This window comes from Sardina pilchardus, chromosome 8, assembly GCF_963854185.1.
Source record: "Sardina pilchardus chromosome 8, fSarPil1.1, whole genome shotgun sequence".
Classification (NCBI taxonomy): Eukaryota; Metazoa; Chordata; class Actinopteri; order Clupeiformes; family Clupeidae; genus Sardina; species Sardina pilchardus.
The window spans coordinates 27,722,294-27,734,793 of record NC_085001.1 but is presented as its reverse complement, the minus strand read 5'-3'; the positions used below and the strand labels follow the sequence as shown (position 1 = coordinate 27,734,793).

Here is a 12,500-nt window from a genome sequence, read left to right as displayed (position 1 = left end):
GTGTGTGTGTGCGTGCATGTGTGTGTGTGTGTGTGTGTGTGTGTGTGTGTGTGTGTGTGTGTGTGTGTGTGTGTGTATGTGTGTGTGTGTGTGAGAGAGAGAGAGAGAGAGAGAGAGAGAGGGAAAGAGAGAAAGAGAGAAAGTGAGAGAGATAGCGAGCATGAGGTGTTTGAAATCTTTCTCTCTGCAGATACATCTGAACAAGTGTGTCGGTCGTGCCAGAGGACCCTGTAAGATCATCAGCTGTCTACAATGATGGGTGTGGCAGGACATGACAGACTCGGTGCTGTGTGCCATATCATTCCCCTGCCACTAGAGGGAGCAGCTCACTCACAATGAGGTCCTGCAGGGTCTTGAAGGTGTTGATGTAGTGGGCGTAGTGCAGGTCGTCCATCTGCTTCAGGATTGCAGTCATGCAGGCCAGGTAGTGACCCTGCAGACACACAGACATAAATACATACATACACAGTTACATACAGTCAGTCAGTCAGTCAGTCTCTATCTCTCTTTCTCGCTCTTTCTCTCTCTCTCTCTCTCTCAAACACACACACAAAGCAACAAAGCAAGGCAACTTTATTTACATAGGGCTACTGTGTTATTATTGTAAGCAGAGTCATATGGCTGAATCATGTCTAAGCAATCACCGCAACCTACTGTATGTATATTTACTCAGATGCAAATAAAGAACTAACATTTGTGTATGTGTGTGTGTGTGTGTGTGTGTGTGTGTGTGTGTGTGTGTGTCTTACAATGAGTGGAGAGCTCTCATTCATGTTTATGACAGTTCGGTTGACTCTGCGTAAAAGTCGCTCCATGATGATCCGGATGTGTTCCCCTGTCGGGCCCTAGTGCATGATGGGAGAGAGAATCAACAATATCAGACTATATCAACTCTAATATTAGAGTATGGCAGTAGTAAGCATTTAGCAATGATAAGTATGACTGTATGACTGTAGTAAGGTTGTAGTAATATTCCACTGTGGCTATAATAAAGTTATAGTAATGTTAGAGTATGGCTGTAGTAAGAATCAAGATCACAGTAATATTAGAGTGTAGCTGTAGTACGTATACATACTACTACATACGTACTAATGTTAGGGTGTAGCTGTAATATGGTTGCAGTGATGTTAAATTGTGGCTATAATGAGGTTGTAGTAATGTTAGAGTATGGCTGTAGTAAGGTTGTAGTAACGTTAGAGGGTAGCTGTAGTAAGATTGTAGTAAAGTTAGGGCATTGCTGTAGTAAGCTGAGAGTAATGTTAGAGTATGGCTGTAGTCAGGTGAGAGTAATGTTAGGGTGTAGCTGTAGTAAGGTGAGAGTAATGTCAGGGTGTAGCTGTAGTAAGGTGAGAGAATATTTGTAGTAAGGTCAGAGTAACTCACCACGTCCTTGCGGTCGAGCATGTCCAGCATGGTGCTGAGGAGCTGGATGCAGGCCTCGTAGTCCGGCTTACTGGAGTGGTCGTCAAGCTGCCCACTCAGCTGATCCGTCAGCAGAGGCAAGAGGACATCTCTGCAATCTACACACACACACACACACACACACATGAAAACTACCCTCCACAGTAAGCAATATCTATATTCTTGTCTATCTACCTGCATTCTTAAAAGTGTATGTGGTTAGTGTGCGGTCTCACCAGCCTGCTTGAAGAGGTCGCTCTCTACTATCTTGCACATGCAGCCAATCTTCTGCCGCACCATGTAAGAGTCAGGGATGCTCTCGATGAACTTGGTCAGGTGGACACTGAAGGGAGGTGTAGGGCACACACACATACACACATACACACACACACACACACACACACACACATAGATGGGGGATAAGGACAATGTCAGAATGTTTGTGTGAGTGTGCATAAGCGCTGTGACAGAAAGCAGCCCTCAGCAGGACGCACCTGAGTTCAACCGGATCAAAGACGTGCTGCAGGTCGTTGATGATTGTGGGAAGGTACTTCAGGATCGCACCCTGACAACACAAGGACATCAGACGAGAGCAGCCAAAAACTACATTTCCCATCATCCCCTCCCAGCAGCCATGAACTACATTTCCCATGACCCCCCGCACCAGGAAGAGCTCCTGGCTCCTGAGGCCCTTAACAACATACCTTTATCTTCACTCCCTCGTCAAGGGGTCTGTCCATCAGGGCATTGATGGACAGGAAGAGCGTTCGGATGGAGTTGAAGAAAGCATCGCCATCCTCTCGGTTGCCATCAAACCTGGTGGTGGAACAGAGAGCAGAGCATCACTGACCTCAGGAGTCACTTTCCAGTTTCAGACCTCACCTACTGTACCAGCCTATCTGGTGCCACCTTCAACCACCAGACCCACCTGAGCTTACCTGGTGCCACCTTCAATCACCAGACTCACCCACCTGAGCTGACCTGGTAACACTTTCAACCATCAGATCCACCTGAGCTGACCTGGTAACACTTTCAACCATCAGATCCACCTGAGCTGACCTGGTAACACTTTCAACCACCAGATCCACCTGAGCTCACGTGATTACACTCCTGACTACAACACCAATCGGAGCACCTGAACAGCACCCCCTACAGGTATGTCAGGTTTTTGGCGAGCAGTTGCCGCAGATTTGCAGTAAGGTCATATTTCCACATGCAAATTAGGTTTCTGGCAAACAGTTGCGGTTAACTTTTGGCAGTGTTGCAGCAAATTTGCAGAAATGTCATATGCAAATTAGGTTTGTCAAGTTTGTCTAGTTTCAAGTGTGGTGGCAAATCACTGACAAACACATTTGTCACTAGTGGCAAACTTCTCATTGTTGCCAGAACTTTGCTGGAAACTTCTGGCAATATGTCTAAACGTCTGGTGAACTCATTTGTTTCCCACAAATCACCCACAAGTTTGCTGCAAATCTGACAGTATCCGATTGAGTGTTTATAGCAGGACCGTACCTGAGTTAAGGGCCATTCACACCAGGAACGATAAACATAAAGATAACTAACTATAACTATAATGGTAAAGCACACTGACCAACAATAAGTCTCTCCTTGTATTGATGAATGTAATGGCTTAAATGTAATTAATATCAATTTGATTGGCAGTCAGCTTTTCATAATTCTCAAAATTGCTCTGAAAGTGACCCTCAACGATTTTGTTCTTCATGTCGTTATTGTTATAGTTTATGTGTGGACGTGTTGTCATTCATATTAGCTAAGTCGATGCTTTTTTGCCATTATCGTTCTAGTTATCGCTCTTGGTGTGGATGGCCCTTTCACCTGGTCCCATACCTGAGCCATACCTGAGGTGGAGGACGCGTGACTGGACGATGAACCTGAAGAGGTACTTAAAGGCCTTGAGCGCCGCATACAGCCTCTCGGTCAGCTTGGGGTCCTCCGCATTCGCCACGTAATGATTCAGCACTTTGGTTAGCTTCCTAGAGGAACAGCGGAAAGGGCAGAATAAGCCATCCCTACTGACTTAGCATCTTATTCTTCTGTGTAAAGAACTTGATATTTCCAGCGTAACATGATATTTTCAGTGTAACAATATCAACACAATGTAGAACAAACTAAGGCAGACTGTGCAGGTGGAGTTGTTAGTCAAGCTCAAGTGCATTAGTGAGGCTAACCTGTTAATGATGTGTTGGTCAAAGCCAGCTGTTTTGGTCAAGCTAAATTGTGTTGCCCAGAGTAAACTGTGTTAGATCAAACTGGGTTTATCAGGGCAAACCGTGATGGTCACGGTTCCTGTTAACAAGGAAGTTTAACCAGAGTCAAATTCCTTGTTTGTTTATGCAAACCTTACACAAACATGGCCAATAAAGCTGATTCTCATTCAGATTCTGATTCTGACAAACTGTGTTGATCAGTGCAAACTGTCAATAAGCTCTCCTAACACGTCTAGCAACTACTGTACACACCAACACACATTGCACTTCCCTCTTTTCCCTCCTGTACTTCCTTCTTCTACCACACGTTGACTAATGTTGCACTTAATGCTGCACTCCTGTCCTCTAATAATAGTATTAAGTGATGCAGTTTAAAGGCAAGCTATGTTGGTCAAGGAACACTATCTTGGTCAAGGAAAACTATGTTATGTTGGTCAAGGAAAACTGTGTTGGTCCAGGAAAACTATGTCCGTCAGGGTAAACGGTGTTGGTCAAGGAAAACTATGTTGGTCAAGGAAAACTATGTTGGTCAAGGAAAACTGTGTTGGTCAAGGAAAACTGTGTTGGTCAAAGAAAACTATGTCAGTCAAGAAAAACTATGTTGGTCAAGGAAAACTGTGTTGGTCAAGGAAAACCTTGTTGGTCAGGGAAAACTGTGTTGCTCAGGGAAAACTGTGTTGGTCAAGGAAAACCTTGTTGGTCAGGGAAAACTGTGTTGCTCAGGGAAAACTGTGTTGCTCAGGGAAAACTGTGTTGGTCAAGGAAAACTATGTTGGTCAGGGTGTCAGCAGGAGGGCGGCACATACACGTAGGCCAGGGTGGCGCTGAAGTGCTTGTTGATGTAGGTCTCCAGAACGGGGTTGAAATGCTGGAACTTGATGTCTCCAATCAAAGAGATGATGAACACCTGCACCACACAAACAATGTGATAAGGTGTGATGACCTACACACACACAGACACACACACACACACCACACACACACACACACACACACACACACACACACACACACACACACACACACACACACACACACACACACACACCTTGCATCACACACACACACACACACACACACACACACACACACACACACACACACAGGACTCACCAGAGCGTTGAACACCAGTGTGTCATAGGTGTCCTTCTGACACATGTCCATCATGATGTTGAAGACAGCATCCAGGGTGTCCTGCAGGAACTGCAAACCCACATTCAGAGAGTTAGATATGGCAGACACACACACACACACACACACACACACACACACACACACACACACACACATACACACACACACACACACACACACACACCTACATACATGCATGCACACGCACACAGTCTCACTAAAACACATACGCAAATACACACACACATTCAAATGTTCACAAATGCACAAACACACACACACACATGCTCACAAACACACACAGACACACACACACAAACAGATTCACATGCTTGCAAACACACACACACACACACACACACACATACTGTACACATATGTTTTCAAACACACACACACAGACCTTGACAATTTCTCCCCCCTCCACTTCCATGAGCCTCTGAAGGTTCTGCTCCAGCTCCTCGGGGTTAGACCTCCAGTTCAACAACCCCAACAGATCCACTGCAATGAGCACACACACACACACACACACACACACACACACACACATAACTGTCAGCAACAATGTTAAGCGTACCCAAAATGCCCCACCCCCACACACTTGAAGGCTGTGTGTGTGTGTATATCTGTGTGTGTGTGTGTGTGTGTGTGTGCGTGTGTGTGTGTGTGTGTGTATGAGAGCGAGAGAGAGAGGCACAAGTGGGACTCTGGGGGCAGAGGCCTCACCGTTCTGGGTGAGCTTGGTGGAGCAGGTGAGGGTGGCGATCTGGAAGCTGTCCTTGGTGACGGGGATGGCGCCGGAGGGGTGGAAGGACTTGCCCGTCTGCCGCTCCCGCTCCTCCACCTCCCCCCAGGACCCGGGCAGCGTCAGGTAGGTGCCCGCCTCCTCCGCCTTCTTCTCCACCTGAAGAGGGGACACACGCAGAGGGACAGAAAAGCGGGACCATGAGACCTAAATATCAGGGTGCATTACTGTACTAAGCACAACCGCACCGTAACCATGGAAGTAGGAACCAGGAAGAGGAAGCTTTTTGTAAGTTGTTCTGTCACTCAACAGTTCTTCATGATGCCACTGCACTGACTGGACTAGACTGGGTAAACCCAGCCCGATATCCGGGCGATTAGATTTTGCCTTGCAGCTCAGGCTGGAAACATGTACGCTTACCTCTGCTGCTTCCTTTCCACGTTTGCTGGTACAGTAAGTGTATTGATCACGCCTCTTGTGCAGTAGAAATACAGCGCAGACTCCCCAGACTAATGTTCAATCTCAAAAGATTGAGCTTAGTCTGGTGATAGTCAAATAAGCATTTCCCCAGAAGTCACTCTGCAATTTCACAAATTCCTGGAGTTCTTTGAAATGACACCAATCTAAAGCAAACTTCAGAAACAGGCATAGACACAGGCACAGACAGACAGACGTGGGCGAACCTTGTAGACGATGAGGTCGTGTCTGCCATCCCGTAGGGTGGTGCCGTCGGTCCTCATCAGCTTGACGTAAGCCATGCCGAAGGGCTTCTCGGACTTGTCCCGGGCTGAAACACAACAACGGGGGGTTTGGTGAGGGGGGGTTTCTCCCAGCGGACACCACAGAGACTGAACTCACGTGACACTTACAGTCTTGAGATGAACGGTGCCTGAACATAAACCTCAGGTGACATCGACACACATCCTCTATGGGAATCGCTACCTGGAAGGAGAGAGAAAGAGAAGAGGGGGTAGAGAAAGAGAGAGAGAGAGAAGGGGGTAGAGAGAAAGAGAAAGTGGGGGAGTGAGAGGGAGGGGGTTAAGAGAAAGAGCAAAGAAGAGAGAAAGAGAAACACCAGACAGAACTGGTCAGTTCATCATTTTATAGAACATAGGTTCTGGCTCTGACTCTAAGTGATGGTGGTGGTGGACTGTACCTTGACCGTCTCGTTCCAGCAGGGCTGCTTGACCTGGTAGTAGATGACAGACTTGTACTCCGTGATGCCATCATAGCCAGCTCCAGGGAATAGGGCTTTCTGTCAGGGGACAAAAAGTCACTCATAAAAAACATTTCCTCTCCAATCATGTGGCGTTGCCCGAGCGCTGGGAACACTGTGTGCAGTATGTATGTCTGTGTTTAGTATGTCTGTGGGTGTGCTCAGCATATGTGTATGTGTGTGTGTGTGTGTGTGTGTGTGCTTAGTATGTGTGTATTCCGTATGTGTTCGTCTTCAGTGTGTGTGTGTGTGTGTGTGTGTGTCTTCAATGTGTATGTGTGTCTTCACTATGTGTATGCTTGTGTGTTCTGCATGTGTGTCTTCAGTATGTGTGTGTATGTGTATTCTGCATGTGTGTGTGTGTGTGTGTGTGTGTGTGTGTGTGTGTGTACCTCCACTGGGGTTCCATTTTCATCATGGACACTCAGCAGCACTTCCACGTTCTTGGGCGTCTTCTTTTTGCCCCGGTCAAACTCCCCCTGAATCAGCGTCACATAGATGTCATTCCTCACGTACCCTGTGGGAGAAGCAGGAATGTGACGCTGTCGGGAATGCTGTGGTTCTCCTCACAAAGGATCCCAGCACGAGGGGGAGAAGTCAACACATACACACCTGGAAGTATGATCTCTGGAAAGCCCATCTTCCTGACGACGGCCGTCGACCGGTCCACAAAGTGAGAATAGTCCTTCCGTACCTGCACCAGGTCTCCCGGCAACAGCTTCAGAGTCACAAACAGCCCTGATGAGGTCATCAGAGCAGAGAGAATTCAGAGCGGTAATTTAGCGCAGTCCCAATCACTGGATTAACCTTGAGCTAACCTAGAAAGCCTAATTGTTGGATTAAGATAGAGCCAACCTACAGCGGAAATCTAGTGCTAGCCTAATCACTGGATTACGATAGAGCTAACCTAGAGCGGAAACCTAACGCTAGCCTAATCACTGGATTAACCTAGAGCCAACCTAAAGTAGAAACCTAGTGCTGGACTAATCATTGAATTAACCCAGAGTCAACCTAGAGTCTAATCACTGGATTAACCTAGAGCCAACCTAGAGCAGAAACCTAGTACAAGGCTAATTACTGGATTAACCTCGAGCCAACCTAGAGTACCTAGTGCTAGCATAATCACTGGATTAACCTAGAGCCAACCTAGAGTGGAAACCTAGCACTAGCATAATCACTGGATTAACCTAGAGCCAACCTAGAATGGAAACCTAGTGCTAGCATAATCACTGGATTAACCTAGAATGGATACCTAGTGCTAGCATAATCACTGGATTAACCAAGAGCAGAAACGTAATGCTAGCCTAATCACTGGACACAAGGCAACCTAGCACATGCCCACTCCCCATCGCCCACCTTGCACATATTACTGGATACACAGAGATGCAAAGAGGGAGAATCAACTGCATTATCCAATCAGTGATGAGCGTTTACCTTGGCCTTTATGGTTGACCTCGCGGTTAGCAATGACCTTGTTGAAGATGGCCGTGAGGGGCTCGTTCTCCCCAATGATCTTCGACGGAATCAAAGGAGACATGATCAGCTGCCTCTGACGGATGTAAGTTTCCATGGCGATTCTAGAAATATATACAAAAAATCAGTTAGTAAGAAATGGAAACTGAACAACAGTGATACTTACATGGACAGATTCACATAACGTAATCCAATCTATGTACAATCACTCAATGAGCCAGGCTCTGGCAGGGACTTATATCACTGGAAGCGACTGATGGGAGGGACGTACATCTGGAGGTGGATGAAGTGACCAATGGGAGGGGAAAGATGTGACCAATGGGCGGGACTTACTGCTAGAGGTGGATGAAGCGCCCAATGGGAGTGACTTACTAATGGAGGTGCATGAAGTGACCAGTCGGAGGGTAAAGAAGTAACCATTGGGAGGAACTTACTGTTGGAAGGGGATAAAGTGCTGTTTGTCCTCATCATCAGCTTTCCCGTGAGCGATATCCGTGATGTCCATCACTGCAGGCACAAGTGCAGAACATGCTCATGTAACCTACACACTGCACAGAACATCTCAATCCAAACACACAACACAGGCTCCTTAAATAAACCTCAAATCCCTGGACATACTGTATTAACACCAACAGGACAGCTCTCAGCCTGCCACCCCACAGGACCTCCTTAACACCCACCCCCCACCCCCACCACCACCATCCCTCATGCCCCATGTCCCCCTAACTTGCCACCCTAAAAGGTCTCCTTAATGCCCCCAACCCCCCTAACCTGCACCCCAAAGAGTCTCCTCAGGCCTCCAGCCTCCTTACCTGCCACCCAAAATGACCTCCTTAATGCATCCTACCTCCTGACCTGCCACCTGAGAGGATCTCCTTGATGCCACCTGAAAGGATCTCCTTGACTGCCCTGCAATCCAAAACAGCCTTCTCAACCCCCCTTACCTTTACCTGCCACCCCAAAGGCCCTCCTTAATCCCCTACCCCTTTATCTGCCACCCCAACGGGCCTCCTTAACCCTCCCGTGTGCTTCCCCCCTTACCTGCCACCCCAAAGGGACCCCTTAATCCCCTACCCCCCTTACCCGTCACCCCAAAGGGCCTCCTTATACCCCCTTACCTTTACCTGCCACCCCAAAGGGCCTCCTTATACCCCCTTACCTTTACCTGCCACCCCAAAGGGCCTCCTTATACCCCCTTACCTTTACCTGCCACCCCAAAGGGCCTCCTTATACTCCCTTCCCCCCTTACCTGCCACCCCAAAGGGCCTCCTTATACTCCCTACCCCCTTACCTGCCACCCCAAAGGGCCTCCTTATACCCCCTTACCTTTACCTGCCACCCCAAAGGGCCTCCTTATACTCCCTACCCCCTTACCTGCCACCCCAAAGGGCCTCCTTATACTCCCTACCCCCTTACCTGCCACCCCAAAGGGCCTCCTTAACCCTCCCGTGTGCTTCCTGCCCTCTTTGAGCTCCATGGAGCCCACCCTGATGATCTGGCACACCAGGAATAGACGCGGACGGATCAGGTCACTGCTGCTCAGGTCCTACACCAGAAAGAGAAACACACACACACACACACACACACACACACACACACACAGGCGCACGCACACACACACACACACACACACACACAGGCGCACACACACACAGGCGCACGCACACACATACATACGCACACACACGCGCACACACACACATACACACATACACACACACAGGCGCACGCACACACACACACACACACACACACACACAGGCGCACGCACACACATACATACGCACACACACACACACACACACACACACACACACACACACACACACACACACACACACAAATAATTGGATGACGTAGAGAGACTTACATGAAAACAGTAACAGGAGGAATCAGAGGAATCACAAACAGACTCTCATGTGAGGGATCACAAACAGGCTTTGATCAGTGATGAAATGCTGTGTGGATGATCTGGCCCATTTCAGATGACTGGAGGATGTGGTGTACTGTATGAAGGCGGAGGCTCTTACAGTGAAGAGAGCTGGCAGGTTGTTGAGTTTCTCAATCTCTTTGGGCATGCCTGTACTATCCCAGCGCACTAGGAAGTTCTCACTGCGGGATAATCACAAAACATGTCAGTACACACACACACACACACACACACACACAATTTCTCAATTTCTTTGGGCATGGCGGCTCTATTCCAGAGAACCAGGATGTTCTCACTGCAGGAAACACACACACACACACACAGTTCACAAGCTCAGTGTGGGGCAATGTCTGACCTGATGACCTCTGATTGGTCAGGGTCGTAGATTGACATGAGCAACTCTGCGTCCTCGCCAATGTTGCAGACGAAGTTCTTGAGGTTCATCAGGAGGCTGTAGGTGTGTACAGTGCTGAAGAGAGACTGACGTCGCATCTCCAGGTTCTGCAATCGACTCTGGCCACACAAACAAACAAACAAACAAACAAACAAACAAAGAACACTCATGTTTACATGCACAGCAATAATCCAACTACTGACTTTATTCAGAATAAGACAACATTGTGATTATGGTGTTAACACAAGTTGTTGATAGGATATTCCATTTGTACTGTATTTCAGTACCTGAACAGCCTTGCATTAATATGCTGTAGCCTATTAGCACATGCTAGATAGCTTAGCTCAGATAGAGTAAACATTTCTACTAAGCATGTATTACTCGTACATATTATGTAGTACTCCATCTGTTTACTTAATAGGCTATATGCACAGAAGGCTGGTCAGGTACTGATTCACTAGGTGCAACAACCAAGCGGGTCCGTGTAGTTCAAACACACCTGGCTCCACCGGAAACAACAGCCTTCCATCCATATATATAGCCAATACCACATAGTGGACATCAGCTGGTTGTGTGATCATCTCAAGAGGGTCAGAGGGGACCGTCTGGAGATGACCTTTAACCTTTGGCACGTTGTGACTCCTGAGAGGAATGTGACCTCTGACCCCCGACCTCCACTGACCTTCTCCTCCTGGATGCGCTCGTTGATGCTCGCCGAGGCCGACTCGTGGGCCCGGAACAGGCTCACGGTGCTGGTGCAGTCGGGGTCCAACGTGTTTCCGGACTCGTCCCGAACCACTAGGTCCAAACCCAGGATCCTGCATTGACAACAGAGCCCCACTAAATGAGCAACATAATGGCATTCATGTGTATTGACCTAATGAATAATAGGCCTGACTTCCAGTAGCTACACCTGATAACGTTTGTTATTTACACACAAGATAGGGGAGGGGAGGTTCAGGACACACACACACACACAGTGCTGAAATATGACTGAACATCTATAGCTGATGGTATAAATGGCGAGTTGTACTGCAAGCCTTGAGCAGGAGATGGCTTTGTAGGTCTGTCTTATACTGTACACCTGTCTGCCACACACAGCTCCACACACACACACACACACACACACACACACACACACACACACACACACACACAGACCCTTCCCTTAGCACACACTCAAAGCCTTCTGGGACGCAGCTGATGAATGGCACAATAAGTAGAACACTCACACACACACAAAGTACAAACACACACACACAAAGTACAAACACATGGACTGTGTGTGAAGTAATGCACCCACCGGTTGCCGTAGTCGATCTTGGCGGTGACCTTCTTCTTGAGCTCCACGAGGTCGTCCTTGGGCAGCGTCCCGGAGACGATCTGCGAGCGGTACTCCATCAGGCTGTAGGCCATCTGTTGCACGCTCCTGAACAGCACATTCTTGTTGCTCTGCAGCACACAGGAGGGGAGAGCTCACACACACACACACACAACGATACACACATACTCACACAAACACAATGATATATACCACAAACACACACACACAATGATACACACACACACACAATGATACACAACGATACACACACACACAACGATACACACGCATACACAAACACACACAACGATACACACGCGCACACACACACACACACACACACACACACACACACTGCAGAACAATGTACTCTTGTTGCACTCCAGGAGGTGTTTCTATTCTCATAATGTGCTTACCACATACTGTATAGTGGCATATCTGTGTCCATATGTGTTTACCACGTAGAGCTGGTGCCATATCTGTGCCCATATGTGCTTACCACGTATAGCTGGTGCCATATCTGTGCCCATTCTCGCAGCGTAGCTGCCAGCTCCTGAACCAGCGGCAGGTCAGTGGGGATGACCGTCTCCTCAGCGCTAAAGGACACACAACACAAAACACACGCTGACAAATGGCAAACACAAAACAGAGAGTT

At 47.9% G+C, this 12,500-nt stretch overlaps 1 protein-coding gene across 1 annotated transcript in view; it reads right to left on the bottom strand.

The window, feature by feature from the left end:
- The window catches only part of dock5 (dedicator of cytokinesis 5), a 34,498-nt gene that overhangs the window by 14,288 nt on the left and 7,710 nt on the right, over positions 1 to 12,500 (bottom strand). The window contains exons 5-28 of the mRNA XM_062543484.1: positions 12,345 to 12,441; positions 11,825 to 11,973; positions 11,204 to 11,339; positions 10,483 to 10,640; positions 10,228 to 10,309; positions 9,614 to 9,743; positions 8,632 to 8,704; positions 8,159 to 8,301; positions 7,337 to 7,462; positions 7,117 to 7,241; positions 6,665 to 6,763; positions 6,378 to 6,450; positions 6,192 to 6,295; positions 5,490 to 5,667; positions 5,167 to 5,264; positions 4,743 to 4,832; positions 4,436 to 4,536; positions 3,261 to 3,395; positions 2,106 to 2,217; positions 1,896 to 1,966; positions 1,638 to 1,744; positions 1,384 to 1,520; positions 750 to 845; positions 335 to 433 (exon numbers count right to left, since the gene is read on the bottom strand). Of these exons, the coding sequence (XP_062399468.1) occupies positions 335 to 433; positions 750 to 845; positions 1,384 to 1,520; positions 1,638 to 1,744; positions 1,896 to 1,966; positions 2,106 to 2,217; positions 3,261 to 3,395; positions 4,436 to 4,536; positions 4,743 to 4,832; positions 5,167 to 5,264; positions 5,490 to 5,667; positions 6,192 to 6,295; positions 6,378 to 6,450; positions 6,665 to 6,763; positions 7,117 to 7,241; positions 7,337 to 7,462; positions 8,159 to 8,301; positions 8,632 to 8,704; positions 9,614 to 9,743; positions 10,228 to 10,309; positions 10,483 to 10,640; positions 11,204 to 11,339; positions 11,825 to 11,973; positions 12,345 to 12,441 (2,719 nt within the window). The remainder of the gene's footprint in view (positions 1 to 334; positions 434 to 749; positions 846 to 1,383; positions 1,521 to 1,637; positions 1,745 to 1,895; positions 1,967 to 2,105; positions 2,218 to 3,260; positions 3,396 to 4,435; positions 4,537 to 4,742; positions 4,833 to 5,166; positions 5,265 to 5,489; positions 5,668 to 6,191; positions 6,296 to 6,377; positions 6,451 to 6,664; positions 6,764 to 7,116; positions 7,242 to 7,336; positions 7,463 to 8,158; positions 8,302 to 8,631; positions 8,705 to 9,613; positions 9,744 to 10,227; positions 10,310 to 10,482; positions 10,641 to 11,203; positions 11,340 to 11,824; positions 11,974 to 12,344; positions 12,442 to 12,500) is intronic.